The 24,687-nt window shown below is 43.5% G+C and overlaps 1 protein-coding gene across 1 annotated transcript in view; it reads right to left on the reverse strand.

Annotated features, from left to right (window-relative positions):
* Window positions 1-24,687, reverse strand: part of ELAPOR2 (endosome-lysosome associated apoptosis and autophagy regulator family member 2) — a 106,524-nt gene that overhangs the window by 9,307 nt on the left and 72,530 nt on the right. The window contains exons 5-18 of the mRNA XM_075081525.1: window positions 24,351-24,437; window positions 21,912-22,017; window positions 21,127-21,279; window positions 20,155-20,243; window positions 16,593-16,773; window positions 15,688-15,816; window positions 14,639-14,729; window positions 13,375-13,477; window positions 12,014-12,151; window positions 11,477-11,740; window positions 10,413-10,586; window positions 8,745-8,934; window positions 4,764-4,860; window positions 3,433-3,534 (exon numbers count right to left, since the gene is read on the reverse strand). Coding sequence (XP_074937626.1) covers window positions 3,433-3,534; window positions 4,764-4,860; window positions 8,745-8,934; window positions 10,413-10,586; window positions 11,477-11,740; window positions 12,014-12,151; window positions 13,375-13,477; window positions 14,639-14,729; window positions 15,688-15,816; window positions 16,593-16,773; window positions 20,155-20,243; window positions 21,127-21,279; window positions 21,912-22,017; window positions 24,351-24,437 — 1,904 coding nt within the window. The remainder of the gene's footprint in view (window positions 1-3,432; window positions 3,535-4,763; window positions 4,861-8,744; window positions 8,935-10,412; window positions 10,587-11,476; window positions 11,741-12,013; window positions 12,152-13,374; window positions 13,478-14,638; window positions 14,730-15,687; window positions 15,817-16,592; window positions 16,774-20,154; window positions 20,244-21,126; window positions 21,280-21,911; window positions 22,018-24,350; window positions 24,438-24,687) is intronic.

Here is a 24,687-nt window from a genome sequence, read left to right on the forward strand (position 1 = left end):
GAGCTACAAGGGCATTGCAAGAGCATGCAGAGATGCAGTTAGAAAAGCAAAAGCCCAATTCAAATTGAAACTGGCTGTAGATGTCAAAAATAATAAGAAAGGTTTCTTCAGGTATGTCAACCATAAGCAGAAAAAGAAGGAAAACATAGGCCCAGTGTTAAACGGAAAAGGAGCATCAATCACCAATGATGCAGAAAAGGCAGAGGTCCTTAACACCTTCTTCACCTCTGTCTTTACCAACATTGTTGGGTCCCAGGCTTTGGGAATGAAATTGCCAGTTGATCCAAACACCGACCCACCATCAGTGAAGGAAGAGTTAGTACATGAATTACTACAGGAGCTTGACCCCTACAAATCAATGGGCCCTGACGACATCCACCCAAGGGTGTTGAGAGAGCTGGCTGACATCATCACAAGGCTGCTCTCCATAATTTTCAAGAAGTCATGGAGAATGGGGGATGTCTCAGAGGACTGGAGGAAGGCAAGTGTTACCCCTATCTACAAGAAGGGCTCGAGGGAGGATCCTGGTAACTATAGGCCCATCAGCCTTACTTCAATCCCTGGGAAAGTTATGGAACGAATCCTCCCGGGGGCCATCACAAGTCAAATGAAGCACGTGACTGGGAAAAGCCAACATGGCTTCACTAAAGGCAGATCATGCTTGACAAACCTGGTGGCCTTCTATGACAAAGTGACTTGCCTGGTTGACATGGGGAGGGCAGTGGACATTGTCTACCTAGACTTCTCCAAGGCCTTTGATACGGTCCCCCACAGCCTCCTCCTGGAGAAATTAATGAGTTATGGCCTAGACAAGTGGTCTGTGCAGTGGGTGGGGAACTGGCTGACAGGCCGCACACAAAGGGTGGTGGGAAATAGCTCCTTTTCCAAGTGGCAACCTGTCACTAGTGGAGTCCCACAGGGATCGATATTGGGCCCAATGTTATTCAACATCTTTATAAGTGACCTGGATACCAGCATCAAATGTAGCCTGATGAAGTTTGCTGATGACACCAAGTTGAGTGGGGAAGTAGACACTCTAGAAGGGAGAGCTGCTCTGCAGGAAGATCTGAATAGGCTGGAGGAGTGGGCCAGCAAGAACCTTATGAAGTTCAACAAGGACAAGTGTAAGGTCATGCACCTGGGAAAACATAATCTGGGAGTGCAGCACAGGATGGGATCCACCTGGCCGGGGAGCAGCTCTGTGGAAAGGGACCTGGGGGTCCTGCTGGACAGAAAGCTCAACATGAGCGAACAGTAGCTGCTGCAGCCAAGAAGGCCAACAGGATGCTGGGTTGCATCAAAAAGGGCATCGCCAGCAGAGAGAAAGAAGTCATTATCCCACTCTACTCAGCGCTTGTCAGGCCACACCTGGAGCACTGTGTGCAGTTCTGGTCCCCGCTGTACAAAAAGGATGTGGACAGGCTGGAAGGGGTCCAGAGAAGGACCACCAAGATGATCAAAGGACTGGGAAGCTGCCATACGAGGATAGGCTGGGAGAGCTGGGTTTGTTCAGCCTTGAGAAAAGAAGGCTCAGAGGGGATCTCATCCCCATGTACCAGTACTTAAGGGGTAGCTACAAAGAAGATGGAGACTCCCTTTTTACAAGGAGTCCCATGGAGAGGACAAGGGGGAATGGACACAAATTGCTCTTGGGGAGATTCTGATTGGACACCAGAGGGAAATTTTTCACAGTGAGGACAGTCACCATTGGAATAATCTCCCCAGGGAAGGGGTTGACTCAGCCACGTTGGACACCTTCAAGATTCGGCTGGACAGGGTGCTGGGACATCTTGTCTGGAGTGCGCTCTTCCTAGAAAGGTTGGCCTAGATGGTCCCTGAGGTCTCTTCCAACCTGGGATTCTGTGATTCTGTGATTCTTCTATATCATCAGGAAATCTGTTATCCTGATCTGAAGGACTGAAAAATCCACAGGCCTAAAAGCCCATTCTGCCTTATCCTGGTTTGAATAACTGATAACTGTCTTCTCTGGATTATGGAACATTTTTTCAATGTATATGGCAAGAGCATTGACAGACCTTTCTCCTCGGCCTCTTTCATCTTACACTGCACTTCATACGATACTAAACACCATGTCTGAGGATCAAGGAGTTATATACAGTATTGTGTGACATGTATCAGATATCTTTCTGTTTGAAAATAGATGTCTGACTGCTGAGCTAATCAAAGGGGGCTAGGAAGGAGTCAACAAGAACTGAGATATGTTACATCATGTCAGCTGTGTGCCATTTCTGTCCATGCTCACACTTTCAAAGCAAGGTAGGTTACTCCTCCCTCACTACTGCTGAGTTCTCACAGCTCACATCATGTTTAACCTACAACATTATGACACCTGAAGGATTTTCACACAGCAGCTGATAGATGGTGGCTTGCTGTCCAGCATAATTTGTAGTGTACCAGGTCCCCAAGAAACTGGGTTAAATATCTACAAAGGTGCTCAAACACCAATCGTTCATCTACCACCTATGAAATAGATGCCTCTTTTCCTTCATTCAGGTGAGCATGGTTCACCTGCCTCAACAGGGACAGGGATCAAAGATGATCCCACACTTCTCACACTGTTAGCTTTTCGGAAGGGGACTTCACTTTTGGGAAAAAGGATCGGTGAGGGGGCCATCAGCAGATTTATAGTAACATCCAGATGGAATAAGTTGGGCCTTGACAGCCAAAGAGGAGGGTTATAAGAATTGAGGGCAACTTCTGAAGAATCACAGGCGGTTGCTGAAGAGTAACAGAATGAATTATTTTATTGTTTTTTCTCTGCAAATTTTCAGGTGCAGGAATAAAGAGTACTTTGGAAAAAAGAGGTTTTTAGAGTCACTTTAATCAGAGTGAAGGGAAAAAAAGGTCAGGCAAATTAAACACAACTGGTACAAGGGGTTCAGGATAGAAACCAGAGTGATGAGACACATAAATAAATGCATATTGAACTTGAACTAGACAGAGTCAGGGCTCACATAAACATTGCAATAGCAGATTTCATTGTTCGTAGGACAGGTTGCTCTTTTTCAAAAAAAATCACTTTGTTCACAGCCACTGCCGTAGATCAGGGAAGAAAAACTGCCTCTCAAAGCCCAGACTAGGCAGTTTTAATCAGGAGGCCAAAGACCAAAATAAAGGAGAAGTGGACAATAGAAAACATCACTACATTTGCTTTTGGCTTTAACCTTGGAACAACCTGCCTGAGCTCTAACTTCTCTCACCGCACAGCCTAAATACACAGCAGTTGGTGGGCTGGGAGGAGATGGACACAGATGTCCTTCACCTAGGAGAAATGAGTGAGATGTCCTGGATGGCTGATGGGGCAGACAGCACTCCTCATTGCTGTTAACTATAAAGTTACTAACAAGTTTTGTAAAAGTTGCCTGAGGGGAAAAGGCTTTTAGGCACTACTAGGATCAAATACATAAATACCTGGGTACAGAAAGCTCTCCTTGGTCTGGTTTGTTGGGGTTGCATCTCATTGTCACAACAGTTGCACGGCCATTTTCACAGGAGGTTGTCACTGTTGAAGACCTAATGTCAAACAAGAGGAGAAATGTAATACGTTTCCACTTCAGTAAATCATGTTGCTCTTTTCTAGGTCTCTGTCCATTCGTGCAACTGCAGTACTAAAGAAATACCCTTTACCACAGGGCTTTTGCCTTTGTCAGCTGGAAGAAAAAAAAGACCAACAGAACCAGAGTAGGTTTCACCATTTCATTTAAATCCTAAAGTGCTCTGAGATACCACTCAGGGAACTGCTGTTTTTCTAGCTAGCTTGAATTCTGCTGAGTCAAGGAATAAAGACGCCCACAAAACAGAATAGAACATTTTAAAAAGAGAATCGCACGTGCTGTGGTTGGTGTGTTACTCTGTTGGAGAGTTTATGATGGCTCTCTCCTCGCCTAGTAATCTGAGAACCACACTGTCCTGAAATAGCACAAGGCAAAGGGGATTAACAAAATGGACCTTTTCCCAACATGGTAGACATTTTAAGCCAAGTTCATAGTACGCTCAAAGTAGGGTCACTGGTGTGGGGTTCAATTTGCAGAATCAGACACTTAATTTACGTATTCACTTATGCATAAAGTGTTGATATCCAAAGCTCTATAGCCAATTAAGATCTATCACTGACACCAACACAACCTTGAGAGCCAATCATTAGAACAAATATAGGTATATGCCTTAAGAAAAGCTGAAGAGCCCCATGGGCTCCAGAGCCCAAGCTTAGAAACCCTGTTCACACGAAGACACCAGCATGCAGACATCTTAAGTGAGGTGACCTTTGAGCTATTTCTTACCCAAGCTGAGGTATTCTTTTTATGGAGGAAAATGAAGAATAGGAAAAGCACACTAGTAACTGTGTTACTAGTTACTAGTAACAGGTTGGAACAATTATTTTTGACCTCAATTAGTCCATTTTTTTAAACATCAAAGTAAAGAAAAATGAATGTGAAAGAAAATATGCAACAGGAAGTGGACATATCAAAGCCGTATATGAGAAATTATGGAAAGGAACATGACAGTGTAAGTGGCACCTGGATGAATCAAAGCTCTGATATCACTTTCTCCAGATCAAGTGTAATTTAGATTTGAGGGAAGAGTGTTTGCTGATTTCATAAGCTGTTCTCCAACTTGCCAATAAATATCCTGATTAAAGTGATAAAGATTAAAGGTGGATTAAAGATCTCCTATCGCAGCTTTAGTTTCCTTTAAACAAATGAAGAAATTTGATGTACCAATAAACTGGTTTTTTTACCTACTTGTAAAAGAAATGCACATCAGGTATTTTGCTTGGAGAGGGAGGAAACATATCTGTCTTTATGCTGATATTTTCCAGTGTTGTTTCCACAGTAGCTCCTAAAATTAAAGGAAAAAGTAAAAGGCATAAACTAAGAATGGATTTCTATGGGGTTCACATATAACATTTTCTCGGTCTGAAAGGTACGGGTCTCACTTAACAGCATTTAATGACATAACTATACATGATATACTTTCTTCTAACTAGAGTTTGCAGATTTGTATGTTCCTCATACAGTCTGATTTCCTTACATAGAGATTTAAAAAACCAAAAAAAATAATAAAACAACACCAGTGTAAATAAGTTTTACTCTTTTTCATTAATTTAAAGCAATAACAGGATATTACAGAATCATAAAATAATTTAGGTTGGGAAAGGACCGCTGAAGATACCTGATCCAAACACCTGCTCAAAGCATGTGCCTTGAATGAATAACCCTAACACATCATAATCGTGTAACACCCTGAGCAATCTGCAGTACTGTGGAAGAAAAGCTGAAAGATGCAATGACAAGATTCAGAAGGATTATGGAGTTGTAGGCAAGCCTTGATAGGACTTTTTGGAACAAATGATAGGCTGGTGTGTGGAACAACATGGGTTACACAGGTCTGCATGGATCTTGGAGAAGAGCTGAAAAAGAGGAAAAAACAAGTAACCGAAGTTCTTAGAAATTCTTCCAACCCCATGAATCAAAGAAGACAGAAAATATTGGTGCTGCGCTGCAACATTTCAGAAGAAGGAGTTGTACAAATGGGACAGGCGGCATCCTTCTAGTGAAGTGAAAAATGGCTAGAACAAGAAGTGGTAGCACCCTGCAACTGGTGGGAAGACGGGAAAGACTTGAAGTTTTCCATTTGTTCTTGCAACAGTACAGACAGCCTAGCTGAATTCTTAGGACTTTGACATGACTTTGACTTGACTGGCATTACATTTGGGAGGACGATTCACACAGCTGGAAAATCCATGTCTGCTTATAACCCTTTTAGGTAAATATAGCAGGTAACAAAGGTGACAGTTTGCACTAGACACTACTGTCTGGTGTAGGACAACTCAGAGCTTGGGACTGTGAAAGCACATGGATCAATGTGCTCTGTAACATTGCTCAGGAGGGCTTGTAGGTGAGGGATAGCTACAGAGCATCACATCAACCAACAGAACAAAATGAGCTGTGCTACAGCAACCATCAGGAGCATGTGAAGAAAGATGTCAGGTTATTGTTGAGGGACCTCTGTTCTGAGAACATACGATGACGTCAGCAAGGATGATCATTTCCTCTCACCAAAGACATTGCATCAAACACAGGGTAACTTAAATTTGGATTTCAACAAAATGGACAGAGATTAGTTACTCACTAGACTGGAAGGTGATAGCTCCTAGGGACCTTATTATATTCAACAGAGGCAACGAGAGAATATTCCCGTCCAATATGCAGTACTGTACAGATGGCATCTCAAAGTGCAGTTTCTCAAAAATAAGAACACTAGAAGCAAAATCAAGTGTGAAAAAAAATTATGTTCTTCAGAGGATATTAATTATATGGCTAAAAAGCCACAATGACTCTCTCAAGAATGACAACAGTTTTGACTAAGAGTCCACCTTGGATCAGAACAGCGCTAAAAGAGCAATTAAAATAAAAACATTGGCACAAGCTTAATGGAGGGGGAATAGAGAATCAAATAAAATCAAAAGTTATGAGTTACAGAAAAATGATAATGGATGCTAAAGACTTCAGGGAAAAGCCTGTGTTTGCCAGGACTAGAAAAATTGTACGTTTGGAGCTTTTTTAGAAATCCTAGAAATAAAAGTACATCTTATGGATAGGAAAGGCAAACTTCAACCATTTTAAAATGTAACAATTGCAATAATGAAAAGGCAGCAGAAGAGCTTGATATCTTTTCTCTGTATTAAGAAAAAATCAGGACGATCTCCTTTCTTTCCAAGACAATGACTGAACACCTCATTCCTTCAGTGGGCGGAGGGGATATTGGCATCTCCTTGGCATGCATACTTATAAACTAGCAAACCCATACCTACAGTAAGCTTTAATAGAGCTTTTAATGACAGCAAAATATCAGAAGGCTGATGGAGAGGGGATATGGTGACCCAAATTACAATGTGGCTAACACAATGAGGCAAAATGGTAAGTGGAAGATGGGTTTCAGTTAATGGATAGATATGTAATGAGAGACAGTCAACAAGAATTTATGGAGAACTGCTCTTGTTGAACAAATCTGATTTCACTCCTTGAGTGCTGATGAATTTGGTTGCTAAAGAAAATTATGTAAATTTATCAAGTATTTCACTAATTACCACACAAGATCCTAATTTAAAAGTTAGTAGTGTAATACCAATTAAGCACACACTCTGGACTAAAAATTGTTTAACTAATGAATTATAAAATTATCTGGCCATGGGAAATTGTCGTCCAATGTGGTATGTCTCCAGGCTTCTCTAGGCATTGATATTGGAGTCCCAAAATGCAAGATTATCATCAGGGATCTGTAAGTAACTATATAATCACTGTTGGTAAAGTGTGTAGGTGAGACAAAGATTAAGGAATAAAATACAAAGCAACTTAATTCACTTGGTAAGATGGTCCCAGTCAAACTAAATATATTTTAGTGCAGAGAAGTGCAGCAAGGGATGAAGGCCAGTCCTAAGGAAGAGAGATTTTCCCTTGGAAACTCTAACTTCGGAAAAGATCTAGACTGGACATCAGATGCAAGAAGTCATCATGAAATCCCATGACTCTGGAGAAAGAAGGACTCAGGGGTTCCATCCTTGCATTTAAATACAAATGCAGAAGCAATTTTTATTGCCATTATAGTGAATACTGGAATACTATTTCATTCTGATGCCCATGCTTTAAGAAATTATAACAATAAGTTACAGAGGCTTCAGAAAGATCCTCAAAAAATTATTCAGATGCTTAAGAGAAATACATGATAGCAAGATACTTAGAAGAACTTGGTCTACTTAGTTTATCAGAAGAGCAGACTGGGGAGGGTGTGATGATTCCAGTACACAAAATATTTCTCCAGGGAGGAAAATGTGGGTGTGAAATGGAGAAAGAGTAACAAGAAGCAGGAGCTGAAAACTGAAGCCAGTCAAACTCAAACAGGAAAGAAGTCTGCTTTAAAACAAAATACAGAGATGGTGTTTGACCAGTGGAAAAAAAATACCAGTGACTGTGGCAAAGCTTTTTTTTCTGGCAGTCTTAAAAGTCCAGGTTCAGTGCTCTTCCAAAGACATGCTTTTGTCAAACATGAGTTTCTGGGCTCAGTGCCAGGGAGAAAGTACAAACGCTCAGTGCCTGTAATGGATAGGTGAACAGACTAAATGACTTCATTGTCTACTCTGGCTTCAGACTCTGGGAACTTGTGAGCCAGAGCAATGCAAGACTTAATGATGTGCACAGCCCCATGCTGCCCTAAGCCTCCTCCTTCCTCAACTAATTATGTCGCAGCACCAGCTTCTTCTTCTGAAATTGGCCGAGTACGGACTTGGCATAGGCAGAAATACTTGGACTAATGTGACTACTACAGTGATTGGTCTTGCCCTGCATGAGGCAGGTAGAAAACATGAAAGAAAACCAGTGCTTTTTAATTACATTCTCCAGATTTTTGTGCTGAAACTCTATGCATCATGGCACCCACTAGACCAAACACAGGGAAGAGCGAGTAATACAGGCATGGAAAACAAAGAATGGGGGACCCTTACTCTTCTCCAGCCACCAGCTGTACTGCAACAGCAGCAAAAAGCAATGGCATCTGTCCACATCTGCTTCACAGCTCACGAACAAAGTGGGACTGAATCTTGGGCTGCTCCTTTGCTTTTCTCCCAGTGTAATGCAGCACTGCTGAGCTGAGAAGGATTTACTCTGCAGCCCTAAATACATGAGAGTACATCCATGATAACAACATGCAGAAGACAAACCACATACCTAAGAACCTGTCAGCAAGGCTGTTGGACTGCAGAGCCAGGGCTGTTCGGAAACCCTTGCTGTCTGAAGGGATAATTGTGGACTGACAGACAAAAGCTCCCACAAAGCTGGAAAAATCTTCTGATTCTGCAACCATGTCTTTCAGAGTAATATCTGTGATATTGTCAGTGCAAATAGCCATCTTCTTCCCCTGTGGACAATCAGGAAAAAAATGGGGAAGCTGTTGGTTGTTGATAGGATGTGAAAAAGTTTGGGAAAGGAGAGATTGCAAACTTCCTGACCGCAAACTGGAAGAATTTCATTCCTGCACCTTAGAAACAACTTGATGTTTCTATCATGAGAGAGACAAATTGCGACAGCAAACTGTGCCATTGTGAAAGCTCTGATTAAAGCCTTGCACAGACCCAGAAACACGATGTCACCTCTGGTATGTGCCTTATCAGAAACCTGTGCTACGAAGCACTCTTCTCTGTTTATCTTGACAGCGCAGTGTTTACTTGCAGAGCATAATAAAATGGCTCACAAAGGAAAACCATATTTCCCTTGCCTTTAAATAATATACTATAGAATACCTCTTTATTTGGGATTGAATCCAGATAAAATATTTTCAAAGCACAAATACGTGAAGCCCCTAAACAGATACATAACCTTCAAGGGTGCATTAATGTCACATGTCAAGACCAGTGCTAGAATCTCAGAGTAACAGCAATGAAAGACAAATCACCAGGCTCAGTTGTCCTGACAAAATGCCAGGTACTCAGGACGTAATCATATGGTTGGAAGTACTGCAGTACCATCCTAGTAGTTTGGGAAAATGAAGACCAGATCCACAGGGGAGCGCCATATCTGTATCTTTGTGGATCTCGCTGTCAGCAGCTCATATCCAGGTAGTAAACACACATTTAAGCCTAAAAGTATTCAAAATGCTGTAAAGAAGCGTGACTACTCATTTGCCTCAACTCATGCAAAGCCTTTGGTATACGGGAAAGCAACTTCAGAACTTTGCAGGGCTGAACATCAGTGTAAACTACATGCATTGGCTTTCACAGGACAATACACATCACTGGTACTTCTCCAAAACTTCAATTTATGGATGTGACAACATGCTCTGGTACAGTCCAAGCCCCAGACAGAAAGCTTTTGACTCTGGGGCAAAGACTGTTTGCACTCATGCACTAAGCACATTTTTCCACCACTTTCAAAGGCTGCAAAGTCAGCAACAGGTGCCTCAGCCACTGACAGAGAGCAGAGGCTCTGCTGACAGCAACACCTCCAGCCAAGACACAAGGGAAACGTATGGAAAGAAGTTGGCAGCTGAAAGACTCAGACTCTTCACTTGAGTTCCTTGGTGGCAGCACAAAAAGGTCAGGGTTGTGATGCAAGTAACTTGAAGGCACAAGAACTAAGAAAAGGTAGGGATTTGACAGGGTTTTTCTTCTGAGCATTACTTACACCTAAAATGCTGTCATCTCTGCTCTGAAAAATCATTTTGCTACTCAAAAGTCCTCTTGCACTGCTGAGCAAGATCCAGAAGAAAGTGTTTGCACAGTGTTGGTGACAGCTCAGCTGTAGCGAAGTGCTTGTCCTGTCTCAGTGTCATCCCACAGGGCATCAACATGAGCAGCAAATTGGTTAATCCCCCCAACCCTCAACACCAGCTGAGCTTACCTCATTCCCACACAGACTGATGTTAAAGAAGTGGAAGAACTTGGTGCCTCGGGAGGTGAAGCTGGGTCCGCTCATCAATGAGCCCACCTGGCTGAGGTTGCTAAAATCGTAATTCAGGCTCTGGTTATCCCTGATGTGCGACACCAGGCAGTCACTGAAGCAGGCAGAGTGGTCCTTCAGAGAAAGAGAGGCATCCATTAAAGAGCAGTTATGGACCAGCAGCAAATGGTTCATCTCGGCCTTAAAGCAAGTAGGTGCAGACAGGACTCCTTTCCTTGCTAAGGATGGAGGGGAACTTTTTTCTATCTGTGTAATTCACCTTTCCCTTGGGAGAATTCCCATTCCTGTTTCAGTCCCTTGCATTCACATATCAGGATTTCAATGTTCCCTAAGCCTGGCCTTTCTGCTGTTCACTGCATTAGCCAAGAAAGTGCAGAGTTTCTTGCTTTGTTTTGTTGTGGGTGCTTTTAGGATCCCAATGTCCCAGATAGACCAGAACATGGCCTCAGTTACACTTGCATCATGCAAAGGAAACACAAGAAAGAGCTCAAGAAACAGGGATGGGATAAGAACCCAGCTGGAGAACCCAGGCAGAATATGAACAAATTGGAGCAGTTCTTCAAGTCCTTGTGCAGCTCCTTGCCAAAAGGATGCTGCCCATGATAAATGTTTATCTAGGCTTAAGGGTGATTTCATATGGGTTTCTAAAGACACAGAAACATCATCCAACTGAGGAAGTCTCTGAGTTTAAAACAGCAGGAGTCTGGGACAGTTTCAGGTGGAAGTAATCTATATCCTTGCCCTGTTCTTACACTGTCCCCAGTATAGCTTCTTGAAATGAGCCTTTTTTTGAGCCGGTGTGGTCAATTTTATCTTCTTATTGTATATCTGCAAACAGAAATTAGACTAGGGACATATTTGGAAGAGTGGGATCATTAGTTATAATTATACTCCAATGTTCACAAGGCACATACCTGTAGAAAAGCACTAAAACTGGCCCTTTGAGCGCTTATGTCCTAATAAACCCTGTCTGCCCATCACTCAGAGACACTCAGTTTCTGTACCTTGGTGCTCTTGCTGCCAGGCCCACACGGGATGCAGGCCTCCCTGCCATAGACCTGGTGGATGGACAGGAAGGTGTTGGCTGGACACTCCTTGCACTGGCTGGTCTCCTTCTCGATGTAGTGTCCTGCTGGGCAGGGCACGCAGGATGAGCCAGACTGCTCAGAGCCCAGCGCACAGGCCCGGCAAGAAGAGGCAACTCCATCCACTGCATTGGTCACCGTGATGGAGTAGATCTTTGCCATGTCATTGATGAACTGTCTGCTCTGGAACAAGAGCCAAGGAAACCACCCTGATGTCACTGAACCATTGCACGTGGTCACTAATCACAGCTCTGTGCACCAGGGCACTGATTCAGAGATCGACTTATGCATGTGCCTGTCTGTCAACATGGATGGTTTATCCACAGCTGCCTCCCAAGGTGACAGCCATGCACGCTTTACAAGAAGCCTGTGAGCTTCAGTGAAGGGCAGGAGCTCTGGCAGTGAGTGTCCAAGGAAAGCTGTGCTATAAAGCCTTGTATGTAAAGAAGTACTTACATCTTGGCCCTCATTTATTCTCTGAAAGGCCCAGGTGAACGTGAAGGAAGCGTTTTTGGAGATGATGTGAGTATAGGATTGTTTCTCTTTACTTCTTTCCCATGATTCCACCACATTGGTATTTTTTCGATTAACATCCTATAAAATGGACATAATTTTTTTTTTAAACTGAAAAGTGTGGTCATACTACACTAAACACTAGTGTTTTACATTACAGATATTAATATATATAAAGGACTTTACAATAGCATTTAACATTTAATAAAGGAGAGCAAACATATTTATTCTGGTTTCCATCACTGGCAATTTTTTAATTGAGAATGGCTGTCTATTCCAAAAGGTTCACACAACGGTTAAGTTCAAAGTCCTATAGCAGGTTATAAACATTATGAGGACAGATTCAGCACAGCAGTTCTTTCAGATCTGAAATTCTGTTTTTGTATAAAACATGTGGGTTCCACAGCACAGAGACGGGAAGGCCAAAGTTCAAAGAAAAATTGTAGTTTCCACCATCTTCAGGTACCCACTTTGCTGTTGTTTCTAGTGAAACAGAACTGAGGCCAGTAAGACAGTGTCAAAGTTTACACGAGAAAAACCTGTTCAATTTATGTTCCTGTTTCTTATTCTCCATCAGCTGTAACTATTCCAGCGAAAGATGCTTTTCCTTTAAAACAGATTCTTTTAAATTATCACTACATGCAGATTGCTTTAAATTACCACCTGATTTCCACTTAATTGCCTTTAAATAAAGAGTAAATACCTTTAAAGTACCACTAAATACAAAAAAGAAAGGACCAGCTTCTCTTTGCAATGGCAGGGGCAAGGGTGCCCTTGCAGATATGGTTACCTTCCTCAGCTGATGGACTTTTGATAAGCAGATGAGAAAAGTAAAAAACACACCCCTTTGCTTTCCCAAACAAGCATCTGCCTGCGGCCTTACCGATTCTCCAGGTCACCAACAGGATCAAGAATAAATTTTCATATTTTCTATTTCCCATCCCTCTGACCCACATCTTGACTTGTAACTCTACTAAACTCCTGGAGGCTAACTCAACTGCACGTGAGACACAGAACTTTATCAGTCGGTTTAACGGGGGGAAAAATGGCTCTTTGGTGTCCGGTGATTTCTTTTAAAATAAGCAGTTAATCGGGAATGGTTCACAACTCACGTGGTGGAGGAATTCTGCTAGGCCATTCATTACATCTTTCCTGCAAGGGCACTGCAGATATTAAACTAATGTCACACTTAATCTTAGTCATAATAAACCAAGTGCAACTAATCACGCCTATGTAGAGGTATTAAAGTGACATGTGGAATACCGGGCTCAGTCGTCAGTCATGGAGAGAGAGGTCTCACTTACTGCCATAAAGTACAGCACACAATCTGCTGAACAGATGGTCTCAAAAATAAAAGTAATCCGTCCCAGTTCTGACCCAGTTGCTCCTGTCACCGATGTCGGAGGTCTGTTTAACAGAGAAGGAATGAAACATTTACAAGGTGCTCTCCAGACAGGCAGCAGTCAGTCCTTCAAATTGCTTTTCGTACAGTGGTGAACCATCAAAGTCCTGTCACATAAAACCTGCTCTTGCAGAACTGCGGAGGCCAGGTTTGCACAGCAGCTCTGCACTGGGTATTGGGCACAGCAAGATTATTTTTTAAGTGTCTGACTTCTTTATGGTAGAGTTCCCTCCTTATGACCAACACCCAAATTTGACCATATTTGTAGGGTATCTTATAGCTTAAAAGAATTACATGCTTAAAGTGATTTACACCGATTTAGTTGCATCTACCCTCCACCGGTAGGAGATGCATTCAGGAGTTTCGAACAAACCAGAAGTATTCACAGGGCACCACTGCAAAGTACGAAACAGTATACAATAAACTGTAGCATGCCGACCTTTTCCATGGATACGTTTCTTGCTTCTCTTTTATCTTCACTGCTGTTTGCCCACATTGCAAAATAAAAACCAGGGTTTGCTCATTGGGTGTAAGAAGTCACAACCCCCCTCAGCTTAGATACACTAAAGGGAGCGTATGGTTCATTTTGCCATACCCTACCTGTCTTAATAATTGGCTTCTGGTCTGAGCTAGGAGTCTAAGCTCGCTCTTCAAAGAGGCACAAGCACCTGAAGCTGCTAATTCATCCTGTCTGAGGGTCCAGGAGAGGTGGGATGTCCTGCTCTCTGCGGTGCCTGCATCTCGCCACTGGCTCCAGGGGAGGTACAGACTGTGCAGGCTGCCCAGAGCCACAGTGCAATGTAATGTGGGTTTCTGTAAAACACCTTCCGGGCAGGCACCAGTACACACAGTGCAGATTTAGCTTGTTACTTTGGGATAATTCAGAAGCAGAGGGATAGGAATATTTTTTCTCTGTTTCTAGACAGCCAACCAGCTGGCATCTCAGACTGAAGCAAACACTGCTGAAAACCAAGGTCTTACAGAATAGTCTGCTGCAGTGGGATGACTGGAGACACAGGAATAAAATCCAAGTTTCCCCTTGTCTCTCATTCATGACATTACACTTCGGAAAGGAAAACCCTGCTCATTCCAGGGGTAATGTGAAACAGGTGTAAGAGGCAGAGATAAATGAGAAATAGATGGAAAAAAAAAATCTGGTTCCTTACTTAAATCCTGGGATGTGCAGGTTCAAGATAAGATAGTCATTGTCAGAGCCTCCTGCCCCACTCTGGATGTGATCACCAGCCACCTCCCAACCTTCACAGGAAAAAAAAGATTCTAGAAATACATGGTGTCTGGGACATGGCAAAAAAAATTTCTATGTTACCACACTTTTTTAAACACTCCACTATTTTAGTACATTTTAAAGATGTCTGATATAAAATACAGAGCAGTAAAATATTGCTTTTGAATGAAAAAATTTAGTAATTGTATGAACTGCTGATTTTGTAGGCAAATGTCACCTTGAAATCAGCAAAGCAATTAAAATTCCCTGACCTGAGCTGTGCAGCTCAAGGGGGATGATCCATCTGATCTCTTCCAGCCTTAAAACAGGTGAATCAATGAATCTATGTGTTAAATGTTACTCATATACCTCAGTGCCCCTCTGCTCAACATGCATAATTCAAAGCTTGAGTTACGTCAGCCTGACAGGGTGGATCAGCCTAAGGAAAATCTCTCAGAGAAGGCTGGAGGTGGGAGAAGTCCCGAACAGGACCACTTTCACTGGTGAGCTGTGACTGCTCTCTGCTGCAGGCTTAGCACATGTGCAGAGAGAAAGCTCTGAGGGCTAAATGAACAAAGATCACAGACTTTGATTAAATTTTCCAAAAGAATTATGTGGGACCTCAGAGGGCATAGTTATCACAAAACATGAAAGGAGACAAACTAGAGAGAAGTCAAATAGTTGGGTTTTTTCAGTGGGGATATTCATATGCATCAGTCTATGGTGGGATAGGTCCTTTGCTGAAGGGACTTCACATAGGCTGCAGCTCCTGCCCTCTTCTGGTATACAAGAGATTTTTTTATTTCTTCTTTGTGATATTGTGACATTGGTTTCTACAGGAAATTTAAAGCCTTGTGCAATTAAAGAAAAGGGGGAAACTGTTGTGACTCACGTAGCAAAGAGCCTACTCATTGCGGTGAGTGCCCCATCACAACAGTGATCATCACAGGAGAAAGACAGGTGGGTAACAACACAGGGAGGTTGGCTCACCGTTCATCCCATCGCACTTTGAGTTGCCAACATTGAAGCAAGACGTCTTCATGTTGCCTGGCAGGATGTTCCACCACTTGTACTCAAACCCAAGAGCTGGTTCAGTCCCAGCAGGGCAGGCTTTGCACTCTACAGGACGAGAGCATGGGAAAAGAAATCACAAAGCCAAAGCACATGTCAGTGTTTAAAAGAACATATATATTACTTTTTTACTCTCTGGGACATGTAATGAGAAAAGAAAATATTTTATTTCTTTATAATTAAAGAGAAAAAGACTTATCAGGACCAGAAGAGTGGATATGAGACCAGAATTTTATGAATTGCAGATCATAACCTCGTGGTAAGTAATCTGCAACTGATCCCCAAGCCACATTTACTTTTTAATGACTTCAGCTGAAGGTTTGATTGTATTGGTAAACTTGAGCTCCCACAAAGTGCTGTAGGTGACCACTGGGCCAATACATCTCAGAATCAATAAGCCAGAGTTTAAGCTAGACAATGTTGGCAGAGTACCCATCTGACATTGCTTAAAATGAGATTTTCACAGGGAAAAACTTGGCATGGACAGAAGAATGGGTGAGGATGAATTACGGACTGTAAAAGTTCTGATTCCCTTCTCAGAATCCCTTAAAATAACCCTCAGGAAGTTTACATCAGCCAAGAAATGCATCCAGAACACAGCAGGTCAACCTAGAGCCGCAATGCCTGATAAGAAAGGACTTCAGGAGAAAACAGATATCCAACTCTTTCTCTCCAATGTTATTTAGTAAGTATTTTATGCAAAATGAACTCTGGCTTATTGTGTCATTAAACTAAGTGGTTTCATTATAGTGTCATTAAACTAAGTCACATGCAAGCCGACAACAGCTTTCAGGGACACAAGGAATTGTTTTGCAGACTCCTACCCTGTGTCCCATCTGAAAATGTGCCTGGAGGGCAAGGAGTACAGGAAGATGAGGCATTGTTGTAAAAGCCAGGATTGCAGGGTGGACAATCCTTCCTCTCTCCAGAAGGAGGTAAGGTCAACGCATCGGGGAGATCCTCTCTGCAGATCTTGGGTTCAATCCATTTGTACATGATCTGAGTCTGCAAGGAGAAGACACTGAGTTCACATGGTGTGTTAGAAAGCTTTAGGACTAGATGCATCAATCCAATCAAGGTCCCCCTCATAAATGGAATTAGGGTATCCCAGTGTTCTAGGCCAAAACCAGACCTTGCACATCCAGGGCAATAAAGGGAAGGGCAGAGAAGGCAAACAGAAGTGACTGGGTTCACAGGTAATTCCAAGATTACAGACCTTAAGAGCAAAGGAAAAATGTGAATCTCAGAACAATTACTACTGTTCCTTCCTATTTATCTAGTGGATTTTCTCATGAAAATGTTTCTGAGGAATGTCAGATAAATAATTCTAACAACTGCATAAGCAATCTCTGCATTTTAACCATAGTAACCCAAAATATAACTTCTGCATTAGAAAATCAAATTATTGGGAAGGCATCTGTTAGCAGAGAACCTTACAAGTTCTGCATTGTCTCCATACTGGCCTGTTCTTTGGAAAGTCCTCAGTTTCTCTCCAGCCATTTTCACCTACTGAGCAAATGCCTAAACCACACAGGAACTCTTCCAGCCCCATTCCACTCCCTCCACATTACATAAGGAGCAGTCTATGAACACTAACATGAGTCACTCCTTGGTGTTACCATATACAACGGTACCACCTCTCTGATATCACCTCTCTTTGACAAGACGCAAGTTTTCTGACTTCAGGAAAAGGCTTAGGTGAGATGCATCACCCATAGTGTTGAGTCTCAAATTTCATCTGTCTCTGGGTCTATCCCTGAAAGGGTTTAATATCCCAAGATAAAAATTAGTTGAGTCCCAGAACTGAGAAACCCAACTGGCAAGACTTCAACCTGGCCCCAGCTCCTTCTCTGAGTACTTCCACCCTTTGGTTCCAGCAGTGCAGTCAGGGATCCTTGAGGGCAGAGGCACAGGTACAGAGGTTGAGAGGGTAGATTTCACCTTATGAATTTGGTTCAGGGCCCTGAGCACATGCCCCTGCCATCCCAGACATTGAGCTGCTTGTCCTCAAGGTTAGCCCCCTGATAACACAGAGCTGTTCAAGAAGTATTGACCAGCTTTCAACCTGTTTGAAAAAAAAACCAAAAAAACTGGAAGAAGCTTCAGTGCAGGCTCAGGCCTCAGCTCCTGGGAGCTGAGGCTCTCGCCCTTTGTTCCTGCCTGAGCTGTGCACAGCCATGCCTGTGCCAGGTCATGTACCCTGGCTGATCCACACCCTGGCTGACCCAGGGACTTGACGCCCCAGCTTGGCATTGGTCCTGCCTCATTGCTATGGACTTGTCTGGCAACCTCGGCTGAATCTGGTCACAGACATCGGGTCTGCTTTGCTCACTTTGCTCAGGTACTGTGGTACTGCTCCTGCTGTCAGAGTGGCACCTGCCTCTGCCTGCCTTAGTGTCACACTTGGCTCCTGGCTCCCTGTCCCTTATGGATCAGTCTGCCCTTGCTGCTCCTGAACACTTCGAGGATTTTCTAGAGCATTGCTCCAGAAATCCCTCAGCAGCATCAGGGCGCACAGCATATAAAACAAAAAGGAACAGAAGCTGGTAAAGTAACTGTGTGGTTGCCCAGACCCCAGACACACTGTACACACTAAAGTAATCCTACTGCATCTGCGAAGGGAGAAAAGGGTCAGAGAGTGCCCACAGTCATGCAGGTGAAGGTTTCTAAGACTAGGGCTGAAGCAATCATCCTGGGATTTTTAAAGCAGTAGATAGGTGAAAAGACAATAGGAGTCAATTACCTAAATCTCCTGAGGCTCCTTCTACACCTGGCATGGGGACAGCAGCAGGGAGACAACAATCTCATGTCCAATGAAAAACCTGGCTGATTTTAGTAAGCCATGGATCAATAGGCCTTTAGGCTGGTGCTTTACAGCCACTGTTCACCTGAAACTGGGCTGCAGAGTCAGGCCCTCTCACTGGACTGCATCCCATGAAGAGATGGCTGGGGACTATGGCAAACCTGGATTGATTTCTAGAGATGCAGAGCACTAAGTGGTGAAAGCAGTCCTGAAAACCCAGCCGGTACCTGTGTGTCTATGACACATGTTGTTGTTGCAACTGGAAGATGAAGGATGTCTGCAGAAAGACCTACTTCATATTCTGATGATGTCCACCAGTGAAGTGAAAAACCATTGAGGACGCAGGAAGAGGGTCAGTGGTGGGAGCTTATTCAATGCCAGGGAGCCTTGAATTGCACAGAGCAGTGACAAGGTAATCTGCAGGAGGCTGCAATTAAAGCAGTACCTGGGGGTGTAGCAGTGAACACTGCTGCTAATTCCTCAAGTCATTACAGGAAGATAACAGATCAGGAATCAGGGAGTCAAGACCAGGTTGTAGAGCCTGCCAGCTGTGGGGCTAAACTTAGTGATGCCTTGTTATGAAAGCACACAAACTCTGAGCAGCATTTTGGAACTGGCTGACCAGGAGACTCCAGAATACTCCAGCCAGCCAGCAAATATTGGGCCAGTAACCTACAGGTGCTATGGATTTTGACTACTTGACATCCCATCTGATACGAGAGAGATGGGAAAGGGAATAAAAGAGATAAAACAGGTCTAACCACATGTCCATACCTCTGTGGGCTCCATATCCTAGCAAATAGGAGTTTCTTCTCCAAATCCCACCAAAATCCCCAGGTGACTGCTGGGACAAAGGGCTCCAAAGCCAGGCTGCTCCACCAGCAGGTCCCTCTATGAGAGATCCAGTGGATCTAAGATCTCTGGGTGAAACAATCTACTGAGAGTCCAGGTGTTCCAAGGCATCGCATGATGCAAGCACATTATTAGCAGCTAAGCTCTGCTGCTGCACATGAATATTCCTAGGCTATGTATATACCAGTATTTCAACAGATCATGGCCTCTTCTTTGATGCTGAAACCAAGGGATATGATACACATCATACCCATGCAGCCAAATGCTCTCCTACCTGTAACAGGTATGGTCGTGCTGCTGTGCCATGGTAGCACCTGAATCATGCCTGGGCATTGCTGGGACAGGGCAAGTTGTCACAAGCCAAAAGTATGTCAGGAAAGATTGCTAACAACTAAACAGTAGGGTTTATTCTGGGACAGTAGCTCAGCCTGTGGTCCAACCCTGTGTTTTTATGAGCATGGAGGCAGCACCAGTGACCCAGTCAGACTAATCACAAGTGCAAGGAGCTTAGCATCTCGCAACGAAAGATCCCTTAAGCAGACCCATGACAGTCAGACTCTTACAGATGGATAAATGCTGGAGAAAAAGCAGCTAAAGGACAAGCCCAAAGCTGGAAGAAAAATTAGGAAAGCAATTGTGAAAGAGAATCCTAAAAATTCTACTTTGTTTTCAAATCAAGAGATCACAGCAAGCTCAATGACCTTAAAAGTAGTATCATGCCTTCTACTTACTTTTCCTTCCTTATCACACGGGGTATGGATCTGGAAAAAGTCTTTGTTTGTGCATGGAGGACGCTCTATACACGTACTGGATCCCTCATCTAAAAAGAAAGGGTGAGGAACAGGATGTTAAACTATCAAATGGTCCCTGGAAACAGCCATAATGAGCTTAAAATCTGGACATTAAAGTAAGCCAGCAGAAAAATACAAAATGAGAATGAAAAATCAAACTATTAATGGAGTCTACATGAACCTTCCCCTGAACTGAAGGGGGGGAACAGGATAAATACTAGCTGTGCTTGCACCGTCACACTGAAATTAATTGATTCAGTATAACCAGGGAGTCACCCAAACCCTCACGCCAATCCTTCAGGCAGTAATTTCTGTAGTTTGCCAAGCATGGAAAGATATTCTCACTTGCTAAGGAACAAAAACACTCTAACTCATTAGAAACTTCCTTACAACACTGGCCCTAGTTTTTCCTCTTCCCAGATATTTTTGCAAAATTCCCATTCCTATCATGAGCACAGGCATAAATCCCCAGTCATTTGCCATAACCTGTGATAGCAGGTTCTATAGTAGGTAACTGATTTTTCAAAAACTTTCTTACAAAACAATTACAGGAAGAAAAGTGAAGACATTTTGACCATGAAGAATAGATTTTGCCCATGCTATTTGATGACCACCAGCTAACCACAGCTGGAAATGCAGAGGACTTTGGGGACTAGGGTTTGTAACTAGAACACCATGTCTTCCAGCCACACAGGAGGCAGGGATGGGCCACGAGAGGATTTGGAAAGGAGATTCCTAGAAACATCACAAGTCTGAAGGCAATGATGAAGCCAATCCAGGTCATCGCCAATCAATAACAAAAATTACCACGAGAGGGCACAGCATGACTGTTATTATCCTTCAGAACTGTTCCCTTCGCGGTCATAAAGGTAAGACTCTCCTGGTTTTGCTTAACCCATTTGATTTATGTACCTGCATAATACATTTCTTCTTTGCATTTGGTGCATTCTTTAGCTCCTTTCTCAGAATAAGTATTTCTTGGACACACCTGGCACCCAGATGAACCTGGTTTGTCACTGAAGGTACCAGGCTTGCATGCGAAGCATTCAGACGTATATGCAACTCCTGTAAGGTAAATTACAGGTAAAGCACTGAAATACAGAAAGGTATGCTCCGTAACTACTGCCCACCTGCTTATGGGGGAAAGCAAGCCAGCTGGGTAACACAGCTTAAAAATCACAGACTTTCACTACTCCCTTTAGACACTTTGGCTTTGCTGGCTCTTGATTTAGGTCTTTAATCTTTGCTCCTCAATGCAAGTCTAGCCCACGTAAGAACCTTATATGACACTCCAAGTTTGATTACACTTCAAACAGGACCAAAAGAGCAATCCCAGATTAATTAAATTACCATTTAACTGTCACTGTTATGATATATACATCCACTGATCACTTTTGAGAGGCTTACCAATAAGCATGGTCTTTCTATACTACATTAAAGAAAAACTGTTTATTCCTTTTGCTGTCTCTTTATTTGCTAAGCCAGTCTTCTCCAGTAGATGGCATTGTTTACCAGCTAAATTAATTTTTCAGCCTTTCCCCGACTGTGAAGTTTTTCTGTTCTGTTTCTGCACTTTAGAGGAGGGACAAGGGGGCTAAAAAAGCCACTTCAGTGCTGTAGGCACACCAGTAGAAATGGCACTTGGCAAATCTGTGACGAAAGAGTGAGATAAGACCTAAAAGGCAAATATCACTTACCTTCAATTGTGATGTTTTTCACCAGAACTGGTTTTACTACTTTGGACCCCATGAGAATCCCTGTTGTTCTCCAGTATAATATATTGCTACCTGATTTCAGAGTTACCTGCAATAATATGCATGACAGTTAGTGGGCATCCCCTCCCCAAGAAATTGGTTTATTCTTACTTCCATTACTCAGTTTTCTTGCATCCTAGGAGCAATCCTGGCTTTTTCTAAGCTGCTTAGTGAGCCAAGAAGCAATGGGGAGACAGCTAGGCAGATGCTGTAGAGACATCTCTGAGAAGTGCCAAAGTGGAAAAACACCAAAAGCTGCTTCTGACCTTGTTGTAAGCAGAACTGGGAAAAAGCTGTTCCTGCCTTTATCGAACTACCCCTGTCACTCAGGAGCTTTTATCTCTAGCTCTATGTTCAGATATAGTCAATCAGTTTGTTTTTAAAGCCTTGAGATACACTTTTATAAAGAAACAAAACACGACCCAGAGTTCAAAAATCCAGGGTCACAAGCGAGTTTTGTTTATAGGCTTTAAAAATCAAGTTCTGCCTGCATCTAACACTACAGCAGCATGATCAGCAAGCCAGGCACAAACCATTAAGATCTCCAGCAGCAGTCCCATCCCTCCTGCTCATTTGTGACCCTGAACAGCAGGAGAGATGCAGAAAACAGCCCAGTTTCCAACTGCTTTGACCTACTTGCCTTCACAGTGTGGTTCAGCATAACCCCTGTTCTGGCATAGGAAGGATGTGGGTCGGTGGCACCATGGCTGGGGTAAGGGGGAGGAGGAAGGCAGGACCACTTCTTTCAGCAGCAGCGTTGGTGCCTGCCAACCTCACCTCACCTGTGTAACTACACCATCACTCTACTCACTAAAAGCAGCAGGTTTACCAAGGCCCTGCCTGGCCTGCAAAGCTGTACCATACCTACTACCCCAGTACAGTGATACTGTCCTGATGGTGCTATATTTTCACACAAGAAGAGGGATAAACCCTACCAGCATCAGGGTCCAGGAAAATGAGATTTACAGCAGTGCTGTACAGGCCTGGATGGACCACGGTTTTTGCTCACACGGGATAAAGAGTCCAAAAACTCAGCGAAGTGGAGATACAGCATATTGTATCTCCCACTCCCCAAGCACCCACTATCCAGGGGTGCAGAGGGGAGCTGGGTTACTGCAGGTAACAGCAGAACTAGGCCGTATTGAATTAAATATCATGTTGTGTGGTGTAGAGCTACTCAACATCAGCGCTGGTGCAGGAGAACTAGTATGCTGAAAGCAGAGGCTGCAGTAACTCAAAAACCAGGCTCAGAGAAGCTGCCATGGCAGGATTTGCAATGCAGAAAAAAGCCTTGAGGAGAGTCAGAACAGTCATCTCACCTAGCTTGCGTGTCTACACTTCAGCCAAGCATCCAAGCAACCTTTATAGTCAGTGGAGACCTTTGCACACCCCGGACAATGAGCTCAGATGCCACCATGTCCCGTGCCAACACTGTCTACACCTCTCAGCTCACCCAAGTCGATGTCCTGGCCTTGGATTTACCACTCAACTTGTGCCACTCGCCCCTCCCCACCCAGTTCTCCTGCCTCCTGATGTGACTTGCATTGGCCTTGCACCTGAGCTAACAGGCACTGCCAACCAGAGCTGCATCAGGAATATGGTTTCTCCTCCAGGAAGATAAACAGACCATGGAAAACAGAGACCAGGATGCTGTCTATGTCCATAAAAAGCCTCCTTCTTCTGTCATAATGTCACCTATGCTGGGTCTCTGCTGGTATGGCTCTGAGAATCTGTGTATGATGGTATAGGGGAAGCCAGGTATCACCATGAGCTAAGGAGTCAGTCTACACGTGGTCTGTGCACTGAGCAAATTCAGACAGCTGGGTCACAGGCCAGCCAAAGGGCTGCTGCTCTCAACATGGACATGCTTGTATCAGTGCTGTAGGAGCCACCCTGGTTCTGCCAGTTTGCCTTTCGACCGCGTAAGTCACCACAGAGCATAAGTGGGGTGCAGTCCAGCTCTTCTGCACACACTTGAGAATAAAATGCCCATCCTGCCTGCCTCCACATACACACACCACTCCTGCCACTCTGCTGAGCAACAAGGAATAATCTTGTGTTCTCATGAGCAAACAACTGTTGCAGATTTCAATTACAATCATGCAGAGTGACGGTGGCATGTGGATTTGCATAAATCTATTTAAACTCATAAAACACTTGATTCAAAGCCCAGAAAAATCAATATGAAGTCTTGCATCTATATAATTTGCTTTGGGATCAGTCCCTTAGAGATTTCGGCAGCATTGCCCACAGTACTAGGAAAGCGGTGCTTCTTCAGGTTCATTCACAGGATCTGGCCCTTATCTGCTCTCTGCCCAGAGGAAATCACAGACATTTATAAATGGGAAAAAAGCTTCATGAAGGGATGTTTTGCACACTTACAGAATGAGAGCCCCATTCCCCATTGTCTGTTAGCTTCACCCACTTGTCTGCCGTGGACTCCATCTCTTTGCACTGGTCATTTTGTATCTGTTAATCAAAAGCACAAGATCAGTGACCACAATCAGAAGCATCTCTCTGTCAGTATAACCACTGGTGGTAGGGAATGATAAGATACAGCTTTGCTCCTGTTGTCTACATATATAGGACAGCAGCTGCCTTATCTGCGGCAAAAACACCCCCTACTTTCAAAATCTGCTAGCAGCTTAACAGTGCCTCCGATGAGCACCTCTGAAACAGGTGGAAAAAAAAAAGAGCGGGCGAGAAGATCTCAGCCTCT

The sequence above is a fragment of the Phalacrocorax aristotelis genome, chromosome 1, assembly GCF_949628215.1.
Source record: "Phalacrocorax aristotelis chromosome 1, bGulAri2.1, whole genome shotgun sequence".
Lineage (NCBI taxonomy): Eukaryota > Metazoa > Chordata > Aves > Suliformes > Phalacrocoracidae > Phalacrocorax > Phalacrocorax aristotelis.